At 69.6% G+C, this 16,577-nt stretch overlaps 1 protein-coding gene across 1 annotated transcript in view; it reads right to left on the bottom strand.

The window, feature by feature from the left end:
• Positions 1–16,577, bottom strand: part of LOC141737207 (ryanodine receptor 1-like) — a 60,568-nt gene that overhangs the window by 23,103 nt on the left and 20,888 nt on the right. The window contains 11 exon segments of the mRNA XM_074571849.1: positions 911–1,119; positions 1,209–1,383; positions 7,116–7,321; positions 8,600–8,747; positions 10,843–11,002; positions 11,946–12,029; positions 13,735–13,838; positions 14,641–14,702; positions 14,705–14,744; positions 15,441–15,666; positions 16,286–16,478. Coding sequence (XP_074427950.1) covers positions 911–1,119; positions 1,209–1,383; positions 7,116–7,321; positions 8,600–8,747; positions 10,843–11,002; positions 11,946–12,029; positions 13,735–13,838; positions 14,641–14,702; positions 14,705–14,744; positions 15,441–15,666; positions 16,286–16,478 — 1,607 coding nt within the window.

Here is a 16,577-nt window from a genome sequence, read left to right as displayed (position 1 = left end):
GGGACCCCTTGGGGACAGGGACCCACAGGGATCGGGGACCTCTCAGGGATAGGAATTGCCCCATTGCAGGGACCCACAGAGATCGGGGACCCCTCGGGGACGGGGACCCACGGGGATCAGGGACCCACAGGGACCGGGGACACCTTGGGGACAGGGATCGCCCCATTGCAGGGACCCACAGGGACCAGGGACCCCTTGGGGACAGGGACCCACAGGGACTGGGGACACCTTGGGGACAGGGATCGCCCCATTGCAGGGACCCACAGGGACCGGGGACCCCTTGGGGACAGGGACCCACAAAGATCAGGGACCCCTTGGGGACAGGGACCCACAGGGATCAGGGACACCTCAGGGATAGGGATTGCCCCATTGCAGGGACCCACAGAGATCGGGGACCCCTCGGGGACGGGGACCCACAGGGATCAGGGACCCACAGGGACCGGGGACACCTTGGGGACAGGGATCGCCCCATTGCAGGGACCCACAGGGACCAGGGACCCCCTGGGGACGGGGACCCGCAGGGATCGGGGACCCCTCAGGGATCGGGGACCCACAGGGACCGGGGACCCCTCAGGGACAGGGATCGCCCCATTGCAGGGACCCACAGGGATCGGGGAACCTTTGGGGACAGGGACCCACAGGGATCAGGGACCCCTCGGGAACAGCCACCACCCAAGCCCTGAGGATCCTTGGGGACCGGGGACCCCCGGCAGCGTGTGTCACCCATCCCAGGGACCCCCGGGGGCTGGAGACCCCCGGCACCGTGTGTCACCCGTCCCAGGGACCCCCGGCATCACCCATCCCAGGGACCCCCGGGGACCAAGGGACCCCCGGCACCCACCTCACCCACCCCGGGGACCCTCCAGCCCTATGACCCCCCCCACCCCCGGCCTTTCCCCCGTGCCCCGACCTCCAGCTGGGGGTGGTCGGGGGGCACCGGGACGAACTGGGGGAGGCTTTTGCTGAACCAGAGGGTGATGGGTCTCTTCATGTTGATGGCGAAGGGCTCGTAGCCCTCCTGCAGGCCGCAGATGCTGAAGAACCTCAAGCTGGCCACCTCCTGGCCCAGGTTGAGCCGGCCCTCCTGCTCCAGCCCCAGGCTGCACACCGGCACGAAGCCTGGGGGGGACAAAGACGGGGGGCGGGGGGGTGAAAAAAAGGGGGTCGGCACCCATCCCGCCCCCCCCCGCCGGACCCTCCCGGCTCACCCTCGCCCACTTCGAAGTCCTTGAAGGCCACCTCGGAGCCGGCGTCGCTGATGAGGACCTCGCCGTTGAGGGTGAAGGAGATGTGGCTCTCGGCCAGGTCGATCATGCAGCCCACCACGTCCCCCGCCTGCCAGGGCCGCCCGAAGGGCTCGCTGCCCACGTGCCACCGCTGCGCCTGCCGGGGGGGGACACACACACACGTGGCAGGGGGTCAGGGGGGGACACGGGGTGAGGGGGGACGCGGGGGACCCGGGGGAGTGGTGGCTTTTGGGGACCGAGGGGACCTGGGGCGATGGGAGACCCGGGGGACGTGGGGCAGTGGTGGCATCTGGGGACGCGGGGGGACCTGGGGCGATGGGAGACCCGGGGGACGTGGGGCAGTGGTGGCATCTGGGGACCAAGGGGGACCTGGGGCGATGGGACACCCGGGGGACGTGGGGCAGTGGTGGCATCTGGGGACCAAGGGGGACCTGGGGCGATGGGACACCCGGGGGACGTGGGGCAGTGGTGGCATCTGGGGACACGGGGGGACCTGGGGCGATGGGAGACCCGGGGGACGTGGGGCAGTGGTGGCATCTGGGGACACGGGGGGGACCTGGGGGGATGGCAGACCCGGGGGACGTGGGGCAGTGGTGGCATCTGGGGACACGGGGGGACCTGGGGCGATGGGACACCCGGGGGACGTGGGGCAGTGGTGGCATCTGGGGACCAAGGGGGACCTGGGGCGATGGGACACCCGGGGGACGTGGGGCAGTGGTGGCATCTGGGGACCAAGGGGGACCTGGGGCGATGGGACACCCGGGGGACGTGGGGCAGTGGTGGCATCTGGGGACCAAGGGGGACCTGGGGCGATGGGACACCCGGGGGACGTGGGGCAGTGGTGGCATCTGGGGACACAGGGGGGACCTGGGGCGATGGGACACCCGGGGGACGTGGGGCAGTGGTGGCATCTGGGGACACAGGGGGACCTGGGGCGATGGGACACCCGGGGGACGTGGGGCAGTGGTGGCATCTGGGGACCGAGGGGGACCTGGGGCGATGGGACACCCGGGGGACGTGGGGCAGTGGTGGCATCTGGGGACACAGGGAGACCTGGGGCGATGGGAGACCCGGGGGACGTGGGGCAGTGGTGGCATCTGGGGACCAAGGGGGACCTGGGGCGATGGGACACCCGGGGGACGTGGGGCAGTGGTGGCATCTGGGGACACAGGGGGACCTGGGGCGATGGGACACCCGGGGGACGTGGGGCAGTGGTGGCATCTGGGGACCAAGGGGGACCTGGGGGAATGGGAGACCCGGGGGACGTGGGGCAGTGGTGGCATCTGGGGACCAAGGGGGACCTGGGGCGATGGGACACCCGGGGGACGTGGGGCAGTGGTGGCATCTGGGGACCGAGGGGGACCTGGGGCGATGGGACACCCGGGGGACGTGGGGCAGTGGTGGCATCTGGGGACACAGGGGGACCTGGGGCGATGGGACACCCGGGGGACGTGGGGCAGTGGTGGCATCTGGGGACACAGGGGGACCTGGGGGGATGGGACACCCGGGGGACGTGGGGCAGTGGTGGCATCTGGGGACACAGGGGGACCTGGGGCGATGGGACACCCGGGGGACGTGGGGCAGTGGTGGCATCTGGGGACCAAGGGGGACCTGGGGCGATGGGAGACCCGGGGGACGTGGGGCAGTGGTGGCATCTGGGGACCGAGGGGGACCTGGGGCGATGGGACACCCGGGGGACGTGGGGCAGTGGTGGCATCTGGGGACACAGGGGGACCTGGGGGGATGGGACACCCGGGGGACGTGGGGCAGTGGTGGCATCTGGGGACACAGGGGGACCTGGGGCGATGGGACACCCGGGGGACGTGGGGCAGTGGTGGCATCTGGGGACACGGGGGGGACCTGGGGCGATGGGAGACCCGGGGGACGTGGGGCAGTGGTGGCATCTGGGGACCAAGGGGGACCTGGGGGGATGGGAGACCCGGGGGACGTGGGGCAGTGGTGGCATCTGGGGACCAAGGGGGACCTGGGGGAATGGGACACCCGGGGGACGTGGGGCAGTGGTGGCATCTGGGGACACAGGGGGGACCTGGGGCGATGGGACACCCGGGGGACGTGGGGCAGTGGTGGCATCTGGGGACCAAGGGGGACCTGGGGCGATGGGACACCCGGGGGACGTGGGGCAGTGGTGGCATCTGGGGACCGAGGGGGACCTGGGGCGATGGGACACCCGGGGGACGTGGGGCAGTGGTGGCATCTGGGGACCAAGGGGGACCTGGGGCGATGGGACACCCGGGGGACGTGGGGCAGTGGTGGCATCTGGGGACCAAGGGGGACCTGGGGCGATGGGACACCCGGGGGACGTGGGGCAGTGGTGGCATCTGGGGACCAAGGGGGACCTGGGGCGATGGGACACCCGGGGGACGTGGGGCAGTGGTGGCATCTGGGGACACAGGGGGACCTGGGGCGATGGGACACCCGGGGGACGTGGGGCAGTGGTGGCATCTGGGGACACAGGGGGACCTGGGGCAATGGGACACCCGGGGGACGTGGGGCAGTGGTGGCATCTGGGGACCTAGGGGACCTGGGGCGATGGGACACCCGGGGGACGTGGGGCAGTGGTGGCATCTGGGGACCGAGGGGGACCTGGGGCGATGGGACACCCGGGGGACGTGGGGCAGTGGTGGCATCTGGGGACACAGGGAGACCTGGGGCGATGGGAGACCCGGGGGACGTGGGGCAGTGGTGGCATCTGGGGACCAAGGGGGACCTGGGGCGATGGGACACCCGGGGGACGTGGGGCAGTGGTGGCATCTGGGGACACAGGGGGACCTGGGGCGATGGGACACCCGGGGGACGTGGGGCAGTGGTGGCATCTGGGGACACGGGGGGGACCTGGGGGGATGGGACACCCGGGGGACGTGGGGCAGTGGTGGCATCTGGGGACACAGGGGGACCTGGGGGGATGGGACACCCGGGGGACGTGGGGCAGTGGTGGCATCTGGGGACCAAGGGGGACCTGGGGCGATGGGACACCCGGGGGACGTGGGGCAGTGGTGGCATCTGGGGACCAAGGGGGACCTGGGGGGATGGGAGACCCGGGGGACGTGGGGCAGTGGTGGCATCTGGGGACCAAGGGGGACCTGGGGCGATGGGACACCCGGGGGACGTGGGGCAGTGGTGGCATCTGGGGACCAAGGGGGACCTGGGGCGATGGGACACCCGGGGGACGTGGGGCAGTGGTGGCATCTGGGGACCAAGGGGGACCTGGGGGGATGGGAGACCCGGGGGACGTGGGGCAGTGGTGGCATCTGGGGACCAAGGGGGACCTGGGGCGATGGGACACCCGGGGGACGTGGGGCAGTGGTGGCATCTGGGGACACGGGGGGACCTGGGGCGATGGGACACCCGGGGGACGTGGGGCAGTGGTGGCATCTGGGGACACAGGGGGACCTGGGGCGATGGGGACCTAAGGGGGACCAGGGGGGCTCTGGGGGTCCAGGGGGTCCCAGTGGGTCCCAGTGGTCTCTGGGGGTCTCAGGGAGCTCTGGGGGTCTCCAGGGGTCTCTGGGGGTCTCAGCAGGTCCTGGGGGTCTCTGGGCGTCCCAGTGGTCTATGGGGGTCCCGGGGCATCTCTGGGGGTCCCAGGGAGCTCTGGGGGTCTCTGGGGGTCTCTGGGGGTCCCAGTGGTCTATGGGGGTCTTTGAGGGTCCCAGTAGTCTATGGAGGTCTCTGGGGGTCCCAGTGGTCTCTGGGGGTCTCTGGGGGTCCCAATGGGTTCTGGGGGTCCCAGTGGGTCCCAGTGGGTCCCAGCAGTCCCTGGGGGTCCCAGCGGGTTCTGAGGGTCTCTGGGGGTCCCAGCGGTTTATGGAGATCTCTGGGGGTCCCAGTGGGTTCTGGGGGTCCCTGGGGGTCTCTGGGGGTCCCACTGGTCTATGGAGGTCTCTGGGGGTCCCAGTGGTCTCTGGGAGTCTCTGGGGGTCCCAGTGGGTCCCAGTGGTCTCTGGGGGTCCCAGGGGTCTATGGGGGTCCCAGGGGTCTATGGAGGTCTCTGGGGGTCCCGGGGAGCTCTGGGGGTCCCAGTGCATCCCAGCGGTCCCTGGGGGTCCCAGTGGGTTCTGGGGTTCCCTGGGGGTCCCAGCTGTCTATGGAGGTCTCTGGGGGTCCCAGTGGGTTCTGGGAGTCCCTGGGGGGTCCCAGTGGTCTCTGGGGATCCCTGGGGGGCCTGGGGAGCTCTGGGGGTCTCTGGGGGTCCCAGGGGTCTATGGAGGTGTCTGGGGGTCCCGGGGAGCTCTGGGGGTCCCAGTGGGTCCCAGCGGTCCCTGGGGGTCCCAGTGGGTTCTGGGGGTCCCAGGGGTCTATGGAGATCTCTGGGGGTCCCAGTGGGTCCCAGTGGGTTCTGGGGGTCTCTGGGGGTCCCAGCAGTCTATGAAGATCTCTGGGGGTCCCAGGGGTCTATGGAGATCTCTGGGGGTCCCAGTGGGTTCTGGGGGTCCCTGGGGGTCCCAGTGGTCTCTGGGGGTCCAAGGGGTCTATGGAGGTCTCTGGGGGTCCCAGTGGGTCCCAGCAGTCCCTGGGGGGTCCCAGTGGTCTCTGGGGGTCTCTGGGGGTCCCGGGGAGCTCTGGGGGTCTCTGGGGGTCCCAGCAGTCTATGGAAGTCTCTGGGGGTCCCAGTGGGTTCTGGGGGTCCTGGGGAGCTCTGGGGGTCCCAGTGGGTCCCAGCGGTCCCTGGGGGTCCCAGTGGGTTCTGGGGGTCCCTGGGGGTCCGAGGGGTCTATGGAGGTCTCTGGGGGTCCCAGTGGTCTCTGGGGGTCCCAGGGGTCTATGGAGGTCTCTGGGGGTCCCAGTGGGTTCTGGGGGTCCCTGGGGGGTCCCAGTGGTCTCTGGGGATCCCTGGGGGGCCTGGGGAGCTCTGGGGGTCTCTGGGGGTCCCAGTAGTCTATGGAGGTCCCTGAGGGTCCCAGCGGGTTCTGAGGGTCTCTGGGGGTCCCAGCGGTTTATGGAGGTCTCTGGGGGTCCCAGTGGGTTCTGGGGGTCTCTGGGGGTCTCTGGGGGTCCCAGGGGTCTATGGAGGTCCCTGGGGGTCCCAGTAGGTTCTGGGGGTCCCAGTGGTCTATGGAGGTCTCTGGGGGTCCCAGTGGGTTCTGGGGGTCCTGGGGAGCTCTGGGGGTCCCAGTGGGTCCCAGCGGTCCCTGGGGGTCCCAGTGGGTCTCTGGGGGTCCCAGCGGTCTATGGAGGTCTCTGGGGGTCCTGGGGAGCTCTGGGGGTCTCTGGGGGTCCCAGTGGTCTATGGAGGTGTCTGGGTGTCCCGGGGAGCTCTGGGGGCCCCAGTGGATCCCAGCGGTCCCTGGGGGTCCCAGTGGGTTCTGGGGGTCCCTGGGGGTCCAAGGGGTCTATGGAGGTCTCTGGGGGTCCCAGTGAGTTCTGGGGGTCCTGGGGAGCTCTGGGGGTCCCAGTGGGTCCCAGCGGTCTCTGGGGGTCCCACTGGTCTATGGAGGTCTCTGGGGGTCCCAGTGGGTCTATGGAGGTCCCTGGGGGTCCCAGTGGTCTCTGGGGGTCCCAGTGGGTTCTGGGGGTCCCTGGGGGTCCCAGTGGTCTCTGGGGGTCCAAGGGGTCTATGGAGGTCTCTGGGGTCCCAGGGGTCTATGGAGGTCCCTGGGGGTCCCAGCGGTCTCTGGGGGTCTCTGGGGGGCCTGGGGAGCTCTGGGGGTCTCTGGGGGTCCAAGGGGTCTATGGAGGTCTCTGGGGGTCCCAGTGGTCTCTGGGGGTCCCGGGGAGCTCTGGGGGTCTCTGGGGGTCCCAGCAGTCTATGAAGATCTCTGGGGGTCCCAGGGGTCTATGGAGGTCCCTGGGGGTCCCAGTGGGTTCTGGGGGTCCCTGGGGGTCCCCGGGGGCGGGGGGGGGTCTCACCCGGTGCCCGTTGAAGACGTAGGCCAGCTCGTCGGCGCCCAGCTCGGCGTCGGGGCGCAGGCCGGGGCGGGCCCAGCCCACCCGCATCTCCCCGGTGGTGACGGCCTCGAACTCGAAGTACCACTTGCCCCCGCGCACGGCGTAGCCCCGCTCCGCCCGGAAGATGCGCGACCGCTCCCCCCGCCCCCGCGGCACCCCCTGGGCGGCTGTGGGGCAGAGCCGGGGGCAGGGGGGGGGACACACACACACACATATGGGGGTCAGCACCCCCAAAGGGCAGCCGGAACCTCCCCCCCCCCCCACCACCACCCCCCGGCACCCTGCACCCTCCCTGCGCCCCCAAGGGAGCCCTGCGCCCCCAAGAGCCCCCCCAGTGGCACCCGGCACCCCCAAAGCCCCCCCAAATGTCCCCCTCCACCCCTAAGAGCCCCCCAAATGTCACCCTGCACCCCCAAAGCCCCCCCAGATGTCACCCTGCACCCCCAAAGCCCCCCCAAGAGCCCCCCCAATATCACCCTGCACCCCCGAAGCCCCCCCAAGAGCCCCCCCAATGTCACTGGGCACCCCCGAAGCCCCCCCAGATGTCCCCCTCCACCCCTAAGAGCCCCCCAAATGGCACCCTGTGCCCCCAAAGCCCCCCCGAAGCCCCCCCAAATGTCACCCTGTGCCCCCAAAGCCCCCCCAGATGTCACCCTGCACCCCCAAAGCCCCCCCAAAGCCCCCCCAGATGTCACCCTGCACCCCCAAAGCCCCCCCAAAGTCACCCTGCCCCCCCGAAGCCCCCCCAAAGTCACCCTGCACCCCTGAAGCCCCCCCAAGAGCCCCCCCAATGTCACTGGGCACCCCAGAAGCCCCCCCAGATGTCCCCCTCCACCCCTAAGAGCCCCCCAGATGGCACCCTGTGCCCCCGAAGCCCCCCCAAACGTCCCCCTGCACCCCCAAAGCCCCCCCAAAGCCCCCCCAAATGTCCCCCTCCACCCCTAAGAGCCCCCCCAATGTCACCCTGCGCCCCCAAAGCCCCCCCAGATGTCACCCTGCACCCCCAAATCCCCCCCAAGAGCCCCCCCAAATGTCCCCCTCCACCCCTAAGAACCCCCCAAATGTCCCCCTGCACCCCCAAAGCCCCCCCAAATGTCACCCTCCACCCCTAAGAGCCCCCCAAATGTCACCCTGTGCCCCCAAAGCCCCCCTAAGAGCCCCCCAAATGTCACCCTGCGCCCCCAAAGCCCCCCCGAAGCCCCCCAAATGGCACCCTCCACCCCTAAGAGCCCCCCAAACGTCACCCTGCCCCCCCGAAGCCCCCCCCAGATGTCACCCTGCACCCCCGAAGCCCCCCCAAGAGCCCCCCCAATGTCACTGGGCACCCCCGAAGCCCCCCCAAATGTCACCTCCACCCCTAAGAGCCCCCCAAATGTCCCCCTGCCCCCCCCCCCCCGGAGCCCCCCCAGGGACACGCCCCCCCCCCCCGGGTGCCCCCCACTGACGGCTCTCCTGGTCGGGGGGCTCGATGTTGTAGCCGTAGCCCAGCAGGGTGCGCACGGCCTGGCACAGGCTCTCCCGGTTGGTCCTCTTGGTGCGCTCGTCCAGCAGGTGGTAGGGCACCAGCCGCGGGTTCCGCTTGTTCTTGATGTCCTGCGGGTGGGGACGGGGACGCCGTGGGCACGGGGACGGGGGGACACCGCCACCAGGGGCGTGGGGACACGGGGACACCACCGCCAGGGGCATGGGGACATCACCATGGGCGTGGGGACACGGGGACACCGCCACCATGGGCGTGGGGACACCACCACGGGCACGGAGACACCACCGTGGGTGTGGGGACATGGGGACACCATCACCATGGGCGTGGGGACACCGCCACCATGGGCATGGGGACATCACCATGGGCGTGGGGACACGGGGACACCACCACCATGGGCAGGGGACACCGCCACCATGGGCATGGGGACACCACCAGGGGCGTGGGGACATCACCAGGGGCGTGGGGACACCACCACAGGCATGGAGACACCACCGTGGGTGCGGGGACACGGGGACACCATCACCATGGGCGTGGGGACATCACCATGGGCGTTGGGACGCCACCACCATGGGCATGGGCACACGGAGACACCACCACCATGGGCGTGTGGACATCACCATGGGCGTGGGGACACCACCAGGGGCGTGGGGACACGGGGACACCACCACCATGGGGGTGGGGACATCACCATGGGCGTGGGGACACCACCAGGGGCGTGGGGACACGGGGACACCACCACCATGGGCATAGGGACATGGGGACACCACCACCATGGGGGTGGGGACATCACCATGGGCATGGAGACACCACCGTGGGCTGGGGACACCACCACCATGGGCACAGGGACATCACCAGGGGCGTGGGGACATGGGGACACTGCCACCATGGGCACGGGGACATCACCAGGGGCGTGGGGACACCACCACGGGCATGGAGACACCACCGTGGGTGTGGGGACACGGGGACACCATCACCATGGGCACGGGGACATCACCATGGGCGTTGGGACGCCACCACCATGGGCATGGGGACACCACCGTGGGCGCGGGGACACCACCGTGGGCGCGGGGACACCACCACCATGGGCATGGGGACATCACCAGGGGCGTGGGGACATCACCACGGGCACGGGGACATGGGGACACCACCACCACAGGCGTGGGGACATCACCATGGGCGTGGGGACACGGGGGACACCATGACCATGGGTGTGAGGACATCAGCAGGGGCATGGGGACACCGCCACAGGCGTGGGGACATGGGGACACCACCACCACGGGCGTGGGGACAAGGGGGGTGGGACCCGGGGACACTGAGGGGGCCATAGGGACGTCGTGGGGGCAGAGGGACATCATGGCGGGCACAGAAGAACCTCAACCAGAAGCACGGGGAGATGCGGCCACCACCGTGGCATGGGGACACCACCCCCCACGGCCACGGGGACAAGGGGGGTGGGACCCGGGGACACTGAGGGGGCCATAGGGACGTCGTGGGGGGCAGAGGGACATCGGGGGGCCACAGGGACATCGTGGGGGCGCAAGAAGAACCTCAACCAGAAGCACGGGGAGATGCGGCCACCACCATGGGCACGGGGACACCAGCCCCACGGCCACGGGGACAAGGGGGTGGGACCCGGGGACACTGAGGGGGCCATAGGGACGTCGTGGGGGGCAGAGGGACATCGGGGGGGGGACACAGGGACATCGTGGGGGCCCAGAAGAACCTCAACCAGAAGCACGGGGAGATGCGGCCACCACCGTGGGCACGGGGACACCACCCCCACGGCCACGGGGACAAGGGGGGGTGGGACCCGGGGACACTGAGGGGGCCATAGGGACGTCGTGGGGGCAGAGGGACATCATGGGGGGCCCAGAAGAACCTCAACCAGAAGCACGGGGAGATGCGGCCACCACCATGGGCACGGGGACACCACCCCCACGGCCACGGGGACAAGGGGGGGTGGGACCCGGGGACACTGAGGGGGCCATAGGGACGTCGTGGGGGGCAGAGGACATCGGGGGGGGCCACAGGGACATCGTGGGGGCGCAGAAGAACCTCAACCAGAAGCACGGGGAGATGCGGCCACCACCGTGGGACGCCGCCAGGAGCCAGGGGCCGGGGCGGGGGGAGATGGGTGCTGGGGGGCGGCGGGGGGGGGGTTGTGGGGGGTGCGAGGGGGGGTCCCCAGGGTGCTCCGCCCCCCACCTGGAGGGTGCTGTAGGTCCAGCCCTGCTGGACGCGGTCGCGGGCCCAGACGTTGTGGCCGTTCTCGGCCAAGCGGTCGACCAGCGTCAGCTGCGCCGGCGTCAGCTTCACGTGGGCCAGGTCCAGCGGGGCCGGCTTGTACCCGTTGGACATGGTGTAACTGGGGCAAACTGGTCAGACTGGGAGCCCCCAGCGGGACCCCCCAACCGGGAACATCCCCCCCCCCCCCCCCCCACCTCCGGAGAACCCCCAAACTGGGAACCCCAAACTGGGAACCCCCCCCAAAGTGGGAGCCGGAATCGGGGACCCACTCTGGGACACGGTGGAACTGGGGGGAACTGGTCAGACTGGGAGCCCAAACTGGGAACCCCAAACTGGGAACCCACCCTCCTGAGACCCCCAAACTGGGACCCCAAACTGGGACCCCCCCAACTGGGAACCCCCCAAACTGGGAACCCCCTCCTGAGACCCCCAAACTGGGAGCTCCCTCCTGAGACCCCCAAACTGGGAACCCAAACTGGGAGCCCCCCCAAACTGGGAGCCCCCTCTGGAAACCCCCAAACTGGGACCCCCAAACTGGGAACCCCCTCCTGAGACCCCCAAACTGGGACCCCCAAACTGGGAGCTCCCTCCTGAGACCCCCAAACTGGGAGCCCCCCCAAACTGAGAACCCCCAAACTGGGAACCCCCTCCTGAGACCCCCAAACTGGGACCCCCAAACTGGGAGCTCCCTCCTGAGACCCCCAAACTGGGAGCCCCCCCAAACTGAGAACCCCCAAACTGGGAACCCCCCCAAACTGGGACCCCCAAACTGGGAGCCCCCCCAAACTGGGAGCCCCCTCTGGAAACCCCCAAACTGGGACCCCCAAACTGGGACCCCGCCCTCCTGAGACCCCCAAACTGGGAGCCCCCTTCAGAGACCCCCCCCAAACTGGGACACACACCCCACCCCCCCCCCCCCGGCCCATCACCCCCTGCCAAAGCCCCCCCAAATCCCCCTCCAAACCAGTAACGACCCTCCCCCCAAAACTGGGACCTCCCCCCAACAAACTGGGACCCCCCCCCTCCCCCAAACTGGGCCCTCCCCCCCCCCCAGCCCCCACCTTTTGGGGAGTTTGAGCTTTTTGAGGTTTTCCTCGGCTTTTTCGTCGGCCATGCCCACGTGGCAGCCCAGCGCCAGCAGCGTCCTGGGGGGGGGCACCGGGGGGGGGGGGGGTCACCCCAAAACCCAGCCCCCCCCCCCCCCCGCCCCCCCATACCGACAGCCCCGGCCCCCCCAGACCCCCCGTATCCCCCCCCAAACTCCCTCCAAACCCCCCAAATCTCCGTCCGAGCCCCCCCCAAATCCCCTCTAAATCCCCCCCAAACCCCCCCGTATCCCTCCTAAATCCCCCCAACTCCCCCCCAAGTGCCCCCAAATCACCCCCCAAACCCCCTTAAACCCCCCCAAATCCCCCCCAAACAACCCCAAATCTCCATCCAAGCTCCCCCAACCCCCCCAAATCCCCCCAAAATCCCCCCTAAGCCCCCCAAATCCCCCCTAACAAATCCCCCCAATAATCCCCCCTAAGCCCCCAAATCCCCCCGATAAATCCCCCAAATCCGTCGAAATCCCCCCAAATCCCCCCAAGCCCCCCCCAATCCCCCCAACCCGCCAAATCCCCCCTAAATCCCCCCTAAATCCCCCCAAATCCCCCAAACCCCCCCTAAATCCCCCTAAATCCCCCAAATCCCCTCTAAATCCCCCTAAATCCCCCCTAAATCCCACCCAAACCCCCCAAATGCCCCCCTAAATCCCCCTAAATCCCCCAAATCCCCTCTAAATCCCCCCTAAACCCCCAAAGCCCCCCTAAATTGCCCCCAAACCCCCCAAATCCCCCCTAAATCCCCACAAACCCCCTCTAAATCCCCCTAAATCCCCTCTAAATCCCACCCAAACCCCCCAAATCCCCCCTAAATCCCCCCTAAATCCCCCAAATCCCCTCTAAATCCCCCCTAAACCCCCAAATCCCCCCTAAAGTGCCCCCAAACCCCCCAACCCCCCTAAATCCCACCCAAACCCCCAAATCCCCCCTAAATCCCCTCTAAATCCCACCCAAACCCCCCAAATCCCCCCTAAATCCCCCCTAAATCCCCCAAATCCCCTCTAAATCCCCCCTAAACCCCCAAATCCCCCCTAAATTGCCCCCAAGCCCCCCCAAATCCCCCCTAAATCCCCCAACCCCCCAAATCCCCCCTAAATCCCCCTAAATCCCCCAAACCCCCCAAATCCCCTCTAAATCCCCCCTAAATCGCCCCCAAACCCCCCAAATCCCCCTAAATCCCACCCAAACCCCCCAAATCCCCCCTAAATCCCCCCTAAATCCCCCCAAATCCCCCCAAATGCCCTCTAAATCCCCCTAAACCCCCCAAATCCCCCTAAATCGCCCCAAATCCCCCAAACCCCCCAAATCCCCCTAAATCCCCCCCAAATCCCCCTAAATCGCCCCCAACCCCCCAAATCCCCTCTAAACCCCCCCAAAACCCCCCAAACCCCCCAAATCCCCCCTAAATCCCCCCTAAATCCCCTCTAAATCGCCCCCAAGGCCCCCCAAATCTCCCCTAAATCGCCCCCAAACCCCCCCAAATCCCCCCAAACCCCCCTAAATCCCTCCAAGCCCCCCAAATCCCCCCAAATCGCCCCCCAAACCCCCCAAATCCCCCCCAAATCCCCCCAAATCGCCCCCAAGCACCCCCAATTCCCCCTAAATCCCCCCCAAACCCCCCAAATCCCCCCTAAATCGCCCCCAAGCCCCCCCAAATGCCCTCTAAATCCCCCCTAAACCCTCTAAATCCTCCCTAAATCGCCCCCCAACCCCCCCCCAAATCTCCATCCAGCCCCCCCCCCCTCACTTGAGGGTCTCCCCCGACATCTGGAGGTTGTAGCTGCGCTCGGGCTCGGGCAGCCCCTGGAAGCTGAGCAGACACGGGTGCAATCGCCGGGTGTCGTCCCGCACCTGGGGGGGGGGGGGGGGGGCACCCCAAAATCCAGCCACACCCCCCCCAACCCCCCCCAGAGTCACCCCCACCCCCAGGGGACACCCCCAAACCAGCCACCCCCCCCCCAAAGTCACCCCCACCCCCAGGGACACCCCAAACCAGCACCCCCTCCCCCCAGAGTCACTTCCCCCCCCAGGGGACACCCCCAAACCAGCCACCCCCCCCAAGAAGACCCCAAAGCCACCCCCCGAGGGGGGGGACACCCCAAATTCATCTCCCCCCCCTTCCCTCCCAGGGGGACACCCCAAAATCAGCCCCCCCCCCCCCCCCCGCCCGCAGGGGGTCACCCCAAAATCAGCCCCCGCCCCCCCCTCGCCCGCAGGGGGTCCCCAAACCCCCGCGCAGAAAGGATGGGGGGGCCCTGATGGGGGGGGGGGGGGGGGGTGTCTGCTTTGGATTGGGGGGGTCCCAGGGGGTTTGGGGGGTTCGGGGGGGGTCCCATCACACCCCGGGGAGGGGGGGGGGGGGGGGAGTCCATCCACCCCGGGGGGGGGGCTCGTGGGGGGGGGGGGGCAGGGGGGTTTGAGGGGTCCTGGGGGGGTCCTGAGGTGGTTTGGGGGGGGGTCTGTGTCCCTGCCGGGGGTGGGGGAGGGGCCCAGGGGGGGCACGGGGGGGGGTTCAGGGGGGTTTCGGAGGAGGGGGGGGGGGGGGGGTCGGAGTTGGGGGGGGGGTCACGAACCCCGGGTGGGTTTTTGGGGGGTGGGGGGGTTTGGGGGGTTCAGGGGGTGCCGGGGGGGGGTCCCGGGGGGGGGCACTGACGGGGCCGTAGGTCCAGCCCTGCTCGATGCGGGTTTGGGCCCAAAGTTCGTGGATATTTTCGCCAGTTTCTCCCGGATCCGCTCCAGGTGGGGGGGCAGCACGATCTGTGGGGAGGGGGGGGGAAATGGGGGGGGGGGGAGGGGGAGCTGGCACCCCAAAACCAGCCCCCGCCCCCCCTGCCAGCACCCCCAAATCCCCCCCCCCCCGAGGCCCCCCCCAAACTGCCCCCAAATCCCCCCCCCCACAAACCTCCACCCAAACCCCCAAATCCCGCCCCCCCCCACCCAAAGGACCCCCCCAAATCACCCCCAAACCTCCATCCAACCCCCCCCAAGCCCCCCCAAACTCCCCCCAAACCCCCCCATATCACCCCTGACTCCCCCCAAACCCCTCAAATCCCCCCCAAACCCCCCAAATCTCCATCCAACCCCCCCCAAGCCCCCCCCAGGTCCCCCCCAAGCCCCCCCAAACTGCCCCCAAACCCCCAAATCTCCCCAAAATCTCCATCCAAACACCCCCCACATCCCCCCCAACCTCCATCCAACCCCCCCAAGCCCCCAGGTCCCCCCCAAACCCCCCAAATCTCCATCCAAACCCCCCCAAGCCCCCCCGGTCCCCCCCAAACGCCCCCAAATCTCCATCCAACCCCCCCCAAGCCCCCCCAGGTCCCCCCCAAACCCCCCAAATCTCCATCCAACCCCCCCCAAGCCCCCAAATCCCCCCCAAACCCCCAAATCTCCATCCAAACCCCCCCCAAGCCCCCACCAGGTCCCCCCCCAAACCCCCCAAAACCCCCCCACCTGCTGGGTGTCGACGGGGCAGGGGGTGAAGGCGGTGTGGGGCAGCCCCTGGGAGGCCCCCAGCAGGCTGCGGGTGCCGGGGGGGCCCTCGCCCCCCCCCCGATAGGCCTTGATGGGCTCCAGGCGCAGGCGCTCGCGGGGCAGCAGGGCCTCGGCGCAGGGCGAGTACCCGGGGGGGGGCAGGAACTGGAACTCCCCATGGCGGCCCCCCAGCAGGAACCGCAGCCTTTTTTGGGGGGGGGGACACAAAGAAAAGGGGGGGGTGGTCAGGACCCACACAGCACCCCCCGACCCACGGCACCCCTGTGAGATCAACCCCCAGACTCGCAGCATCCCTCCATCGCCCCCCCACCAGACCTACGGCATCCCTCCATCGCCCCCCCCGGACCCACAGCAGCCCCCCCAAGACCCGCAGCATCCCTCCGTCGCCCCCCCCAGACCCACAGCATCCCTCCATCGCCCCCCCCCAGACCCACAGCATCCCTCCATCGCCCCCCCCAGACCCACAGCAGCCCCCCCCGGACCCACAGCATCCCTCCATCGCCCCCCCCCAGACCCACAGCATCCCCCCAGATGCACAGCATCCCTCCATCGCCCCCCCCCAGACCCACAGCATCCCCCCCAGACCCACAGCATCCCTCCATCATGCCCCCCAGACCCACAGCATCCCTCCATCGCCCCCCACCAGACCCACAGCATCCCCCCCAGACCCACAGCATCCCTCCATCACCCCCCCCCCCAGCCCCATAGCAGCCCCCCCAGCCCCCCAGCAGCCCCCCCAGCCCCGGCGAGGAGGTGGGGACGTTCCGGGCCCCCCCGCCGCCCCGTTCCCGGGGGGGTCTCACTTGACGCCGGCGGAGAAGCTGGCGACGGGGGAGAAGAGGGTGTCGAGGTTGAAGCTCTCCAGGACCCCCTGGACGGGGCAGCCGTTGAGGCGGAAGGAGGCGCTGGGGACCCCCAGGTCCAGGCAGCAGCTGACCACGTCCCCGGGGGCCAGCGCCCGCCGCTGCGGGGAGGCCACCGCCCGCGCCACCCCCCCTGCGGGACAGCAGGAGACGCTTTTGGGGACCTGGCGGGGGGGACGGGGGGGACACGCGCGCAGGGAGACGCGGGCACGGGCGGGACAGGGGACGCGGC

This window comes from Larus michahellis, unplaced genomic scaffold (assembly GCF_964199755.1).
Source record: "Larus michahellis unplaced genomic scaffold, bLarMic1.1 SCAFFOLD_391, whole genome shotgun sequence".
Classification (NCBI taxonomy): Eukaryota; Metazoa; Chordata; class Aves; order Charadriiformes; family Laridae; genus Larus; species Larus michahellis.
This window is presented reverse-complemented; position numbering and strand designations above follow the sequence as displayed.